We start from the raw sequence: 13,994 nt of genomic DNA on the forward strand, positions 1-13,994 counted from the left end.
CTATTCAAGGTTGAAATCTGAATTGTGAATAGGTGTCAGATCAAAATAGGAAAACCCAATGCAAGGCTTCTTGTATATGTAGATCAAATGCTTTTACTGCAGTTGAAAACACTGATTTTTCCCCCCACCCCCTTTCTTTTGTTTCCAATTGCATTTTGGTATTTTTCTGCAACAGTGGCCCATCCGCCATGGTATAGTTGAAGACTGGGACTTGATGGAGAGGTTTATGGAGCAAGTAATCTTTAAGTATCTAAGGGCAGAACCAGAGGATCATTATTTTCTTTTGGTAGGTAAAAATATATCCTACTTATGAAACTGCATGTGACTAGTAAGAATGTTTGTGCTGATTTATGTAATGATTGTTAAATATGAATATGCTTAGCTTGAAAACTAAACTAAATATAAATTACCTGAAACATTCCTGACCTGGCTTATCCTGCGTAGGTTCTTTAATTTCCTAAAGACGTCAGAGCGTCTGAACTGTAAACTTTTTTCTATTCGCTTCTCATTTTCCTCCAAATTACATCTGCTTCATCCCTCTCCTTCTGCTACTTATCTGCTGAATTCAATAACCATGTTTTTTTTTGCATTTAAAAAAATATAAGTACCTGTGTGTTTTGACTTGACATAATTGCAACTATTTTGTTTTTACAGTGCTGCCACCTGGATGGTGTGTCTAGACAGTGATGTGGTTTTTTTTTTTTGTTGTGTGGTTGGTTTTGTGTGTGTGTGTGTTTTTTTTTTTTTCTTTTAAATTAGAAAGATTGATTGTCATATTTGGGTAAATTAGATCTGGATTAAGGTCAGTGTTATTCTGAAGCATCTGCTGTTCCTTAGTATTTTATTTAAGGCCATTGAAATAGGCAATTTGTTTTAGTCTGATGTTTAGAGAGCAAATTTGGAATTAGAGGTGTTGGCCATGCTTGTTAAAGAACATCTAATTCAACTGTCTCCTCGAAGCAGTTGCAATTAGATCTGGTTGCTCAAGGCTGTGTCCAGCCAAGCTTTGAATATCTTAAAGGATCAAGATACTGTAACAACTCTAGGCCCCTTTCCCAATATTTGACCACCTTCATGTTACCTTTTGTCCTCCTAATACATACTTAAGATTTCCCATGTTGCAGCTTGTCTCCATGGCTCCTTGTCCTTACCTTTGAAGAGTCTGGCTCCCTCCTCTCTTTACCATCCTATTGCATAATTGATGCAATGGAAGAGTGATTTATTTTTTTTTTCTCTCTTGAATATTTTGTAGCACTATCCAAAATGTTCTTTCAGAGGAGAGGCTTAATATTAAGTATGTCTGGTATTTTAATGGAAATTATAGCATACTATTATAGCACATTGTATCCTGTTGCTAGCTTATCTCAGCTGAGTACGTTTCTACAGCTGATCATATCAACTTATTTTATAGTGATTGCCTTCTGAAGAAAACAGCTTTTTTATTTAACAAATCACTGAGAATTTTTTACAATAATTGTTATTCTTTAAATGTGTTAAACTGTATTCTTTGACATATTTAGGTTGATAGTCTTTTATTCTTTCAGTGAAATCAAAAGCTGTAATGAGCTAACCAACCCACAAAGGAGGCCATCGATGTAAATTCTTAAGCAGTAATTACTGTAACATTTTTATTGCACTTCTGTTTTTCTCTCTTCACTCTAATCATGATGTTTTTGCAATGCAGTTTGCATAAATTGTGTTGTCAGAGGAGTTTCTAGATTTTCTTAATTGCACTATTTGCCTTTAAAAGCACCCGTTGTACATTACTATTTTTACATGCTGTTGTTGTTGAATGACTCATCTTTCAAAATTTAGGATTTGTCTGGGGTTTTTTAAGTCAACTGTTTGATTTGAATGTAAGTAAAACTTGGGGTTTTTTTCTCTCACAGACTGAACCTCCATTAAATACTCCAGAAAATAGAGAATATACTGCTGAAATCATGTTCGAGTCTTTCAACGTTCCAGGGCTATATATTGCTGTTCAGGTAAGGGCAGGGCTTTTGAAAGTTAGAGCTACAGTATTTCTCCTTGAGCTAAAACTAATTTCACTGTGAAAACTGGATGAGTGGCTTTTGGAATACTTTTATGTACTTTTGGCTAGGAGTTTCAGCACTAGATGTTTGGTATGCATTGATTCTGTAGTCTGTTAGCTACTGTTCCTCTGTTACCTGTATAGAAGGCAGCCTCTAAGCAGTAGAGTATAACACCTGTTGCATCATAAATAAATAAATACACCTCCCAACACACCACATCATAATAATGGTATTAGGCCAAGAATTGAGTCCCTGTCCATATGAAGTTGCAAAAAAAAGTTTATTTGAATGTGGCTAAAAAAGCATTAGAAGTCAAAAACTACATTTATGCAGTCCCTTTTTTGTAAGCTGTTGTGTACACATGTATAATATTACTAAGTCAGTTTCCATGCTGTAAATTACCATGAGGGTGTCAGTCTGGGTGGTGTTAAGAAGGGTAGTGGAAGGTCAGATCTGCAATGCAGTGCTCTTTTGAAGATTTGTGTGTGTTCTTTTACAAGGCTGTCCTTGCCTTAGCTGCATCTTGGACGTCAAGACAAGTAGGAGAACGAACACTGACTGGCACAGTTATAGACAGCGGTGATGGTGTCACTCATGTCATTCCTGTTGTAAGTATACATTAAAACTATATAAAAAGTTTAACCAGAGAACAGTTTGTCCTGCAACGTCTCTGAAGTTTACACTTACACGGACTGAAGTACAGTTAGGAATCTTCAAAAATGGCAGATAATTTCCAGGGTTGTGGGTGTGGTTTTTTTGTTTAGGGTGGTTTTTTTGGGCGTGGTGGTGGCTTTTTTTTTGTGTGGTGCAGAACCTCTTGAACTGAGTTTGTCAGGGCATATTGTCTTCCAGTGACTTACCTTAAAAGGTGATTTGACAAGGCCATGCTAAGTAACCAATTAAATTGGATTGCTTTAGCATATTTCCAGTTTGTTTTGCTGGTAAGAGTGAATATGGTCTTTACAATAGTCAGTCCAAAAAGTTTGGAAACATTTTTTGTTTAATTCAGTCAATTCATATATAAAATAGAAATAATACAAAATATTTGAGGGCAGATGTCTATTGTTTACAATTTTTCTACATCTGTTGACCAATGTTTAATAGTACACTATCATGCATCAACAATACAAGCAAACCCAAAAAAGTTCCTACGTGACTTGTGGCGGTGGGGAAGACATGACCCACAAAAAACCAACCAACAAACCCTAAGGATAATTAATTAATGCTGAATATCTGTTCCAATATATCAAGTTGCTAAAAGCAAAAATTAGTATGATCATATGATATTTTATTAAATAATTAACACTTAGAGCTGCAGTTCCTTAACTGTCAAATTCCTGTTTTTGCTGCAGTATGTATTTCCTTTTACAAAGCTATGTATTTGAAATTTTATAATTGGAACCTTTAATAGTGTTCTTTATTTCAAGTGGCTGGTAATGTATCTCTCTACCCATCTTTCCTTGGGAAGTTAAATGCGTGGCTAGGCAACAGATGCATTTTTCTTTTCAAAATGAAGTTAAATTGCAATTTTTAACATTAAAATCTAATCAAACTTTATCATGTCACAGTAACCTCAATTTTAAAAAATGATTTGTTATACCAAATAGTAGCAGTGGTGGTGATTAGTCACAGAATCACAGCTTGGAAGGAACCTCAGGGATCATCTAGTCCAACCTTTCTGGGAAGAGCGCAGTCTAGACAAGATGGCCCAGCACCCTGTCCGGACGACTCTTGAAGGTGTCCAACGTGGCCGAGTCAGCCACTTCCCCGGGGAGATTATTCCAATGGTGACTGTTCTCACTGTGAAACACTTTGCTCTCATGTCCAATTGGAATCTCCCCAAGAGCAACTTGTGTCCATTCCCCCTTCTCCTCTCCACGTAACTCCATGTAAAAAGGGAGTCTCCATCATCTTTGTAGCTACCCCTTAAGTACTGGTACATGGTGTTGAGATCCCTTCTGAGCCTCCTTTTCTCAAGGCTGAACAAACCCAGCTCTCCCAGCCTATCCTCATATGGCAGCTTCCCAGTCCTTTGATCATCTTGGTGGCCCTTCTCTGGACCCCTTCCAGCCTGTCCACATCCTTTTTGTACAGCGGGGACCAGAACTGGACACAGGACTCCAGGTGTGGCCTGACAAGCGCTGAGTAGAGCGGGATAATGACTTCTTTATCTCTGCTGGTGATGCCCTTTTTGATGCAACCCAGCACCCCATTGGCCTTCTTGGCCGCAGCAGCACGCTGTTCGCTCATGTTGAGCTTCCTGTCCACCAGGACCCCCAGGTCCCTTTCCACAGAGCTGCTCTCCAGCCAGGTGGATCCCAGTCTGTGCTGCACTCCCAGATTATGTCTTCCCAGGCACATGATCTTACACTTGTCCTTGTTGAACTTCATAAGGTTCTTGCTGGCCCACTCCTCCAGCCCATCCAGATCTTCCTGCAGAGCAGCTCTCCCTTCTGGAGTGTCTACTTCCCCACTCAACTTGGTGTCATCAGCAAATTTCATCAGGCTACACTTGATCCCGTTATCCAGATCACTTATAAAGATATTGATTTCTGGGATTTTTAAACATGTGGAACAAACTGACAGCAGTAGTATACCACTTGTATAATAGAGATTAATAATTGCTTACCTCTGGGGTTAAACTAAAAATAGTGGTATGGGTTTTTTATGACTTTATTTTCTGTGTTAGAAAGTACATTTTATATGAACGTAAGGTGTCTATATAGGAAATTTAAAGCATTTAATATTAGTGTCATACCTGGATTAATCTGTTTGGTTATAGCAGGTCTGGTGAGGTTGAAAGCCAGTCTAGAACACTTCTGGTTTCTGCATTTAGACCAGATATTTTTAATGCTCTGATCCTGGCCCCCAGGACAAGTGTGACCTACAAGGGTAGTCTGATGGATGAATACGGACCAGTCTGATGTTCTAAGCTGTAACAATTAATGTGCTGAAATGATGTATTTTTTCCCTGTTTCCAGAAAATTAATTTTGGTTCATGTGGAATTTAACGTCTTACACCAGTGGCTGTGACTGCAGAGCCACATCATTTATTCTAAAATAATATTTCATGATACAAGGTTCCTTGACCTTTTTGGTAAGAGTAACCTCATTTTGAAGAGAAAATAAAGGCCAAGGAATAGTGAGTATAGCTGTTTGTCTGCCTTATGTACTAGTGACCTTTCTGTTCCTCCTAATGTTGTAAGAATTATGAACCAATGCAAAGTGAAACACTTTAACAAGTAAAGTAAGGCTACTGAGGAATTGGATTTCTGATAGTTAAATGAACCAGTCTTAACGGGCTTCAATCTCACAATCGCAGGTAGTGAGTAGGAGTTTAGGCTCCGTTTCTTTCTCTCTGCCTCCTAAGTTTTGTTGAGAGGAGTTGTTGTCAATATCTTCTAATTAATTTTCTTTACAGGCTGAAGGATATGTGATTGGCAGCTGTATCAAACACATTCCAATTGCTGGGCGAGATATAACATACTTCATTCAGCAGTTGCTGAGGGAGCGAGAAGTAGGAATTCCTCCGGAACAATCCTTGGAAACAGCTAAAGCTGTGAAGGTAAAGTGTACATAGCAGACGTTAACGTTATTTTAGATCAGAGCTTGATATCTATTTTTAAAATATAATAATCTCTTAAAATCGTTGTCCATCGAAGTGATGATGCTCTGTTTCTAAATAACATAAAAATCTCTAAATAATGTTATAACAATACCTTAAATTTAAGGTATACTGTTGGGTTATACTCAGTTTGGACTAGAATTTCAGTCTTCGCTTGTAGTCTCCCTTTTCTCCTCCCCTCCCTTATTATTACTGTAATATTCAGTAGGAAATGTTCTTGGTGGGATGTGTAATGTAAAGAGCCTTCTCTTTCGTTCATTCTGAATGTTGATACATTCTTTTTTTGTAGTACAAAGCTATTCTGAAAGACATTCAGCTTAAAGTACACTTAAACCTGTTTCTATGGCAATTCTTCAATATAATTTAGAACTCATTTCTCACCATCGTAGAAGTTTAGAGGAAAAATAGATGAGAAGTAATTTAGCTCGGCAGGATGTGCTGCTTGCAGTGCTGCACAGAAATGATTTGTAGTATCAGAGCCATTATCTAACAGTGTACAGTAAATGTCACTTCAGCCATTTTTGAGGCCTATTTTGTACCTGCCAATTTAAAACTTTTATGCTTAAAGGTTTAAATTACTACACTTTTTAAAAAGTTCATACCGTCTTCTCTGCTATACTTCTAACTGTACATATTCAATTTTCAGGAACGCTTTAGCTATGTTTGCCCTGACTTAGTAAAAGAATTTAACAAGTATGACACAGATGGTACAAAGTGGATTAAACAGTATACTGGAATTAATGCTATCTCAAAGAAAGAATTTACCATCGATGTTGGCTATGAGAGATTCCTGGGGCCAGAGATTTTCTTCCATCCTGAGGTAAGTTGATTTGAATTGTATACACTTCTTGTTTAGGTGCATTTGAGATGATAGTATGTTAGTAGTATTAGCAAGCGTTTAAAGAAGTGGTTATCCTGACTTAACATGTCTTTTTATTTGTAAATAGATACCAACTCTTATTGAAAGTCACTGTGTCTTTGATTCTTGGTGGCTGGTAATCTTTATACAAATTCAGGCTGATACCTAAACAAAGCACTATAATTGAAACTTCTAAAGTAAATGGATTACTAAACCCTATCTTCTTCTTGCAATTTTTAATAGAATTTCCAGGTCTCACCATGTTGTACCCTGTTTTCATACCTGTCTGTTGGAAAGTCAGGTTTCTACATGTTCTGTTGCCTTGCCTTCATCTCAGTGTTGGGAAAAATTAAATGGGAATAAAGACTTTTTTGTGTCGTTCCCCCCACCCCACCCACTCCCCGAATCCTTCTCTACATTCTGTTGCAGCTTTTTCCATGTTATGCTGTTTTGCTCTGGTGCTCGGCATCTGAGGGCGGCATGTATTCTTTGACCTGTTCTAGTTAACAAAACCTATCAAAGACAATAGCTGGCAAAACAGATACTTCAGGTTTATTATTCTTTCAGACCTTTTAGGACTGGCAGCAAAAATAGCTAACATAACTATTTCCAGTATTAGTTTTCATGTCTTTAGTAAAATAGCATGGTTCTTTCTTATCCTTTTTTCTCTTTATCCCCTTTCCTTTGCAATATGTGGTCCTATACATTGACTTGTCTGGTTTTATTCTTGATTGTAGTTTGCTAATCCTGACTTTACGCAACCAATCTCAGAAGTAGTAGATGAAGTTATTCAGAATTGTCCCATTGATGTTAGACGTCCTCTGTATAAGGTCAGTAGCTATAATGATTTTTTAAATATTTATTTTAGGATTGTGCTTTACATTGAAAGAAGTATTTAAAATCTGTTTTAAAAAAAAGACCAACAACAAAATTAACCATTTTTCTAGAAATGAGTCCAATATGCAGAAGGCTTTATGTTGTTCACTAACACTTTTTTCAGAACATGATGTTTCATTACTCTTATTTAAAGAAAAAGAAATAAGGGAAACACATATCTAAGCGAAAGAAGTGAAATGTACTAAGATATAAATGGATTTTAAAGCACAGCCAATTTTAATGTGACAACCTCTTTGTGAATTCATATTCTGTCATGCTTAAGTGTTAGATAATTTAAAACTTAAAAGCGTATCTGTTAACTGTAATCTTAAAAACTGTATTTAGAATTTAAGAACTGGGTAAAGTTGGAGACTTACATTTTCAGAAGTAGTTAATTTTTATTCCTCAAAACAGAATATTGTCCTCTCTGGAGGCTCAACCATGTTCAGGGACTTTGGTCGCCGTTTACAGCGAGACTTGAAAAGGACTGTTGATGCCAGACTGAAACTTAGTGAAGAACTTAGCGGTGGCAGACTGAAGGTTAGTCCTTGCAGCTAATGCGTTTAACAAACATCTTTCTCTCCCTTGTTACCAGGAAAACACGAGAATAACATATTGCAATGACATTCTTTTTTGCCAATATGTCTTCGTTTTCATTTAAAGTTCTAGAAGCTTTTCAGAGATTCATATGGTGTAGAGAGTTGTAGACTGGCATTGGAAAATATTTATATAATCCTTTCATTATAGGAAGCTATAGTACTATTTCCCCTGGTGTGCACTTGTACTGCCTGTCCATTACTATTGAACTACATCAGTCTCACCTAATGAAAGGATGGGCCTGTTACGTAAAAGCAGTTGGTCACTTCCCAGCTTTTTTTTGTTGTTAGTGCTTATTGATTAGTTGCAAATAATCGTTCTCAGTGTTTTGAACTTAAAGGTAATAAGAGAGATGGAGCAAGTTCATTGTCCAGCCACCAGGGTAGTCAGAGGACTGGAGTACTTTTCCTATGAAGAAAGGCTGAGGGAATGGGCTTGTTGAGAGAAGAGAAGGCTTTGGGAATCCTCACAGCAGCCCCTTGGTATACGTGGGAATATGATGGAGAAAGTGGGACCAGGGCCTTGCCAGTGCTGAGTGATGGGCATATGAGAAGCAACAGATATAAATTGAAACAAAAGAGGTTCAGCTTGGATAAAAGGAAAAACTTATCTTGGAGATAATCAGGCGTTGGAACAGGCTGCCCAGAGAGGTTGTGCAGTTGCCATTCATGGAGGTTTTTGAGATTCAGGTGGATAAAACTCTGAATAACATCCTCTGACCTCATAGCTGACCCTGCTTTGAGCAGGAGGCTGAACTAGAGGCATTCTGGGGTCCCCTCCCACCTAAATTAATCTATAAGCCTATGAAATGACTCAATTTTTTTCACTAAACTGCATGATGCTTAATTTATATTCTTTCCACTTTTGACCTCTGATCTAACTGTTTGCATTTTTTCTGTTGATTCTGCCTACATAAAAGCTATCAGCAGAGATAAAAATTATTTTATGTTTTTTCCATTTAAGGCAAGATTGAAGTGATTTTTCCTTATTCATCTTTTAGTAGTAATCTAGCTAGATGAGCTCAAACAATCCTTAAAACCCACGATATAGCTTCATAATATGCCATGTAGACAACTCTGAAATTTCAGTTATGTACAGTTCTCTGGTTCAAGTAACCTAGTTTGTTCTTAGTTCTGCTTTTACCATTTAGTAAAAAGCAGGATGCGAATAAAGAAATCTGATGCGATTCTTTCTTCAGAGTACTGGGCACTGCCAGTAGTCACTGACTTGAATTTTGCTGACCTGTTACAAATGGTTTTTGGGTGCTGTTTCCAGTTGTTCAGATTTCAGCAGGCTGTACTGCAACTAACAAATTAGTTCTTTCTGAAACTGTTACGTACAGTGCCATTTTTGGTAAGCACAAGTAAGGAGTGAAGGTTGGTGTGGTTATGGAGGGAAAGGGGCTAACTGGAATGAGTGTTGTGGTTTTGAAAAGCATGACTGTGACTGTTGGTCCTAGATAAACTTTTGATCAATCTGCAACTGATGCTTTGTTAAAATAATGTCGTGAAACTTAAAAAAAATTAACTTTCTGAAGTATTTTTTTGAAAGGGGTAAGTAGTGTGGATCTGGTCTTACAACTGCATAAATAAACAGTCCCTCAAGAAATTCAGCAGAAAATAGAACATGGATAATTGGAGCGGAACACTGTATTGGAGCTCTTGGGAGAAAATTGGTGTGAATGCAAGTATCTCTTAATGTCTGATAAAGTGGGTAACTGGTGGTTTATGAGCAAGAGCTATTTCTTAGTCTGAGTTGTACAAGACCAAATCTGATGCTATAATTGTAAATTTACATAAACAGTGTTTAAGAAAATAGTAATTTGTGAAGAGTAAACTTGGAATATACACTCCTTTTAAAGTTCTAATTTTTACCAGCAAAGTTTTAATATATACCTTTTTATTTTTCCTTTTGTAGCCTAAGCCCATTGATGTACAAGTCATTACACACCATATGCAAAGATACGCTGTTTGGTTTGGAGGATCAATGCTGGCTTCCACAGTAAGTTAGCTATAAAGCACGTTTTAGTCGTTCCGGGTATGCTTCCAGAGTTCTCCTCTTTCCTTCACTTTATATTAAATGCAATTGGGGGGATTTCTGATAGGCCTCGGGTAGCAAATATACCTTCCCTGCCGCCTTTGAAGTTTTTTGCCTTAAACTTTAAAGTTTTGAAGGAGCAAATGAAAGCTCAGTTACAGCTTTGTGTGAGTTGGTAAATAGTCCATTTTAATTTTGTGGCAAAATACATTGCTTACATTGGTGTTTATGTACACCGTGTACACATGTGATGTAATATTAATTTATGTACCACGTGTGATGTAATATTAATTTCAGGACTTCAAGTTATCTGTATTTGGTTCTTTCCACTTGCTACATAAATGTTAATATTGTTCAGAAAAGGTGTACATGCCACTGACTAATTTTTTTTTCTCCTTCCCTCTACAGCCTGAATTCTACCAAGTATGCCATACCAAAAAAGATTATGAAGAGATTGGTCCTAGCATCTGTCGTCACAACCCTGTGTTTGGAGTCATGTCTTAAAGCTGACCTTGGAGGGGTCAGGGATAGGGAGGTGGGGAGGAGGAGTCTTTCCGATCACTTGTTTGTCTGATGGCTGGTATTAAGATAACAAACATGACTTGACAATAAGAAAAAGACCAAACACAATTAAGCAGGATTATTTTAATAAGTGTCTCAACATGCGGATGTAGTGGAAAGCCAAAATGATCACATTTTTTTCTTTAAGATTGATTATTTGAACCTGTGCGTAACAAAACAAAAAAAAGTGGATTTTAGTTCTTTCTGTGCCCTGATATTTTGTATATTAATGAAATATCCAAGATTTGATGGGATTTGACGGTGTATAGATAGTCAGCTCTCTGATGCTCCGTTGTACCCTTTCACGGGTGCAGTGCAGGAGCTTGTTTATATATTTCATACTTTTTTTATACTTTGAGGAAAAATATGAATTAAAGAAACTGTAATATTTGAGGAAAAAAAATTAACCAGTGACCAACATGAAAGTAAATTAAAAAGGAGTAAAGTCATGACTCATGCAGCTAGTTCTTGCAAATCATGACCGGTCTAAATTCTGGGTTCCATACAATGCGAGTGCTTTTGGAACTAAGAAGCTAGTATCTTGGATTAACTGATGCCTGCTAGTGCTTTCTGATTACTTGGTGCATTTTCATACTATCTCTTGCTTTAAAAAGAAAAAGTAAAGACGAGACTGTTGGACCAGTATTGCAGTTCTGTAGTGTCATTTCTAATTAAAACCAAATATTCAGGTTATCAGAATTGGTGTATTTAAAGCCTAACACCATTCCAATAAAGGCACAAAATTTCTTTTTATGTTTGTGTCAGACTTGTTAATCTCATTACGTGGGAAGTTGTGAGCAGGGGTTCCTACATATCCGCTGTGGTTTTTGAAGAGTAAGGTTGGTCTGTAAGGTAGAGGTCGTTATGTGCATTGTGTAAACTGAAGTGTGAGCATTTTAGAACTGCAGTTTATGTGTTCATCTAGATAGCACTTACCTATATAAACCTAACACCTCCCCCATTGTTAGGTTTGTTCATCTACTTTGTTCTGTAACTTCCCCCCCTCCCCCGCTTTCTTTCAAGTGGTGGTATACAGGAGACAGCACTGCGTTTTAGATCTCTGGTTTTTCTGCAAGAAAATACCATGTAGATAAAAATAAAGTGAAAACAATCTCTTTCTCATTTTTTCTAGGAAGAACGCTTCATATATTGAATGGAATTACTTAAAATTTCTGTTAATATTTCATGAAAAAACCCTCCTCTTCAGACACTTCTGAACTCACAAATGTAGTTAAGGTTGTTTACATAGAAGACCACAAGAGGGAGATCTTGGCAGCTTCTGAGTTGTAAAGATTCCTCAGGTTTCTTTTGAGAGAAGCTTATCAATTGTCAGAGCTTCCAGTTGCTTCAAAGCATGATAAATGAGACCCCAAAATGAGGATAAATATGGGAAAGTATTTTTACAGCAAGCATTATAAAACTTCACATGCTGGAATGGAATAGAGCCTTGGTGCAAAGAAGAAAATGTTAAATAGTTGTATTACAAAACTATATTATTAACACCTCCCTGTCAATGATACAGTTTTGGAGAGTTTTTCAAATAGTGCTTTTCGAGTCATAACTGCTGATGGATTCATGTGGTAAGAAAGACCGCTAGGCAAATATGTGTGAAATAAAGATGTTAATTTAAGCTGTGCTTTTCCAACAGTCCTCTGGTTTTGCAACTGCTTCCATATCATGCTCTACTGACCGAATTTCCTGATATGCTGTAATGGCCTGGAGATAAGGCAAGGTTGTGTTTATTCCCCTCTAGGAAGTAGAGTCCTTAAAATTCCCTTGAAAAACTAAAAAATTCCTGATACATAGATACAAAGTGTAGTGAGGAAATGGAAAGGAAAGGAGCGAACGCCGGTTCCTGTCTCACACAGCTCTATGTGTATCTCTGGGATTATGTGCAAAGGATGCACAGAATGTATAGGTGTGGAGATATACACCAAGCCTGGCTTCCAGCTAAGAGTTTATTAGATGAAAGATGTACTGCAGCTAGTCCTAGATGTAGTTACAACTCTGGTTTGTGGATCCTTTGGAATTCTGGTCGGACATGTTTATTCCCCCATTTCCTTTCGCTGTCACGTTCAGGCCTCTGTTGCTGGGGCAGTCAGAGAAAAGGCACCAGCAGAATTCGGCTGATGCGGAGGAGCCCAAGGGACGGGAGTTGGGGTGCAGGAGCTGAGTGAGTGCTCACGGACCATTCTGGGGGGAGGCTCTGAGAGGCAAGTGCAGGTGAGACTCTCTTAAGGAAATCTGGTTTTGTACAGATCCTTCACAGGCTGTCAGTTACCGAGATGCCCTGGCCTTGGGTGCTGGGTGGATCTGCTCAGCAAAGAGCTGTCTGGATTAGAGAGTGGTGGCAGCCCAAATATTCAGAATTGGGCTGATTTTGGCTATGGGGGGTAACAAGGAGAAGCAGGTGGTTCTCGTGTACTGGGTTTCCGCAGCTGGGCTGTTGCAGGAGAGGGGAGGGGGGAATAGGAAAAACTGGCTGCCCAGGAGGGGACAGTGTCCAAGTGACTTGCTGCTTCAGGCAGGTCTGTTAGGTTGGTATTTTCCAGGAACAGGCTCTGCCTAGTGGTGGGGAGCCCTCTAGAGCTGGACTCTGTTTCTGGCTCAGTCATAACTGCATTAGCAAATAGCTTGTATGTCAAGGAAAAAGCCAGCTCATACATGAGCTCTTTGATGGGAGGAAGAGTTGACATTTGAGCATGAAAGCTGTCAGGCCGAAGCAGGAGTTGCTGCCAAGTGTAAAAGGATGGGTTTTGCATTCCAGCTGTATTCAATGGGGTAAGCACAGGTACTACCAAGGTTTTTGTGATTAATGTAGTATGTTCAGGAATAAGGCCAAGAGATTTATTTCCTAGGCTGAGGGATACCTGCTGCCAAAACTGAATAAAAATAGCTAAGCAGCCCAGGACAGTGTGGTTTTAGACATCTCCTGCACCAAACCCTTGATCCTATGTACAGACCTAGAAATGTCCCTCCCTGTGGGTAGGTCATCCCAGGGATCACATAAAACAGATACCATAGAGTTTGAATACAAGGCAATTGTAGAAAACCCCTCTGTTCTCTTTAAACTTGTACTTCCAGTTGGTGTTCTGTGCTAGGTCGGGTTTAAAGCATCCAAAAGGTTAATTAAAGGCAAGTGTTTAAAGTTAAAAAAGGTTAGAAGTGATATTTTTACTTCCCCTAGGGCTCATTATCAGGGGGATTACATAAAGAAGGCAATTAAAATTTGTACCTGTGTGCAAATTTAGCTTTATTTTTTCCTCTCTTGGTTTCAAAATCCTGTTGTGTAGGTAATCAACATCCCAAGAACCCACAGAATCTTTTCCCTGATCTGTCCATGTTTCTTTGATAAAGTGCACATGGGTTACCTGGCCGGTTCTGCGGCTGTAAGGCCTTTCCCCTC

At 38.2% G+C, this 13,994-nt stretch overlaps 1 protein-coding gene across 2 annotated transcripts in view; it reads left to right on the top strand.

The window, feature by feature from the left end:
• The window catches only part of ACTR3 (actin related protein 3), a 33,450-nt gene extending 21,232 nt beyond the window's left edge, over positions 1 to 12,218 (top strand). Inside the window, exons 4-13 of one of the 2 annotated variants that reach the window (XM_075092912.1) lie at positions 176 to 286; positions 1,890 to 1,985; positions 2,534 to 2,641; positions 5,455 to 5,598; positions 6,305 to 6,478; positions 7,255 to 7,347; positions 7,808 to 7,933; positions 9,908 to 9,991; positions 10,436 to 10,562; positions 11,721 to 12,218. In XM_075092912.1, coding sequence (XP_074949013.1) covers positions 176 to 286; positions 1,890 to 1,985; positions 2,534 to 2,641; positions 5,455 to 5,598; positions 6,305 to 6,478; positions 7,255 to 7,347; positions 7,808 to 7,933; positions 9,908 to 9,991; positions 10,436 to 10,531 — 1,032 coding nt within the window. In that variant the 3' untranslated portion in view covers positions 10,532 to 10,562; positions 11,721 to 12,218. Of the gene's footprint in view, positions 1 to 175; positions 287 to 1,889; positions 1,986 to 2,533; positions 2,642 to 5,454; positions 5,599 to 6,304; positions 6,479 to 7,254; positions 7,348 to 7,807; positions 7,934 to 9,907; positions 9,992 to 10,435; positions 11,342 to 11,720 lie in introns of those variants that run through there. The other variant, XM_075092911.1, reaches the window with a different exon arrangement.
• Positions 12,219 to 13,994: the final 1,776 nt, after the last annotated feature.

This window comes from Phalacrocorax aristotelis, chromosome 5, assembly GCF_949628215.1.
Source record: "Phalacrocorax aristotelis chromosome 5, bGulAri2.1, whole genome shotgun sequence".
Classification (NCBI taxonomy): domain Eukaryota; kingdom Metazoa; phylum Chordata; class Aves; order Suliformes; family Phalacrocoracidae; genus Phalacrocorax; species Phalacrocorax aristotelis.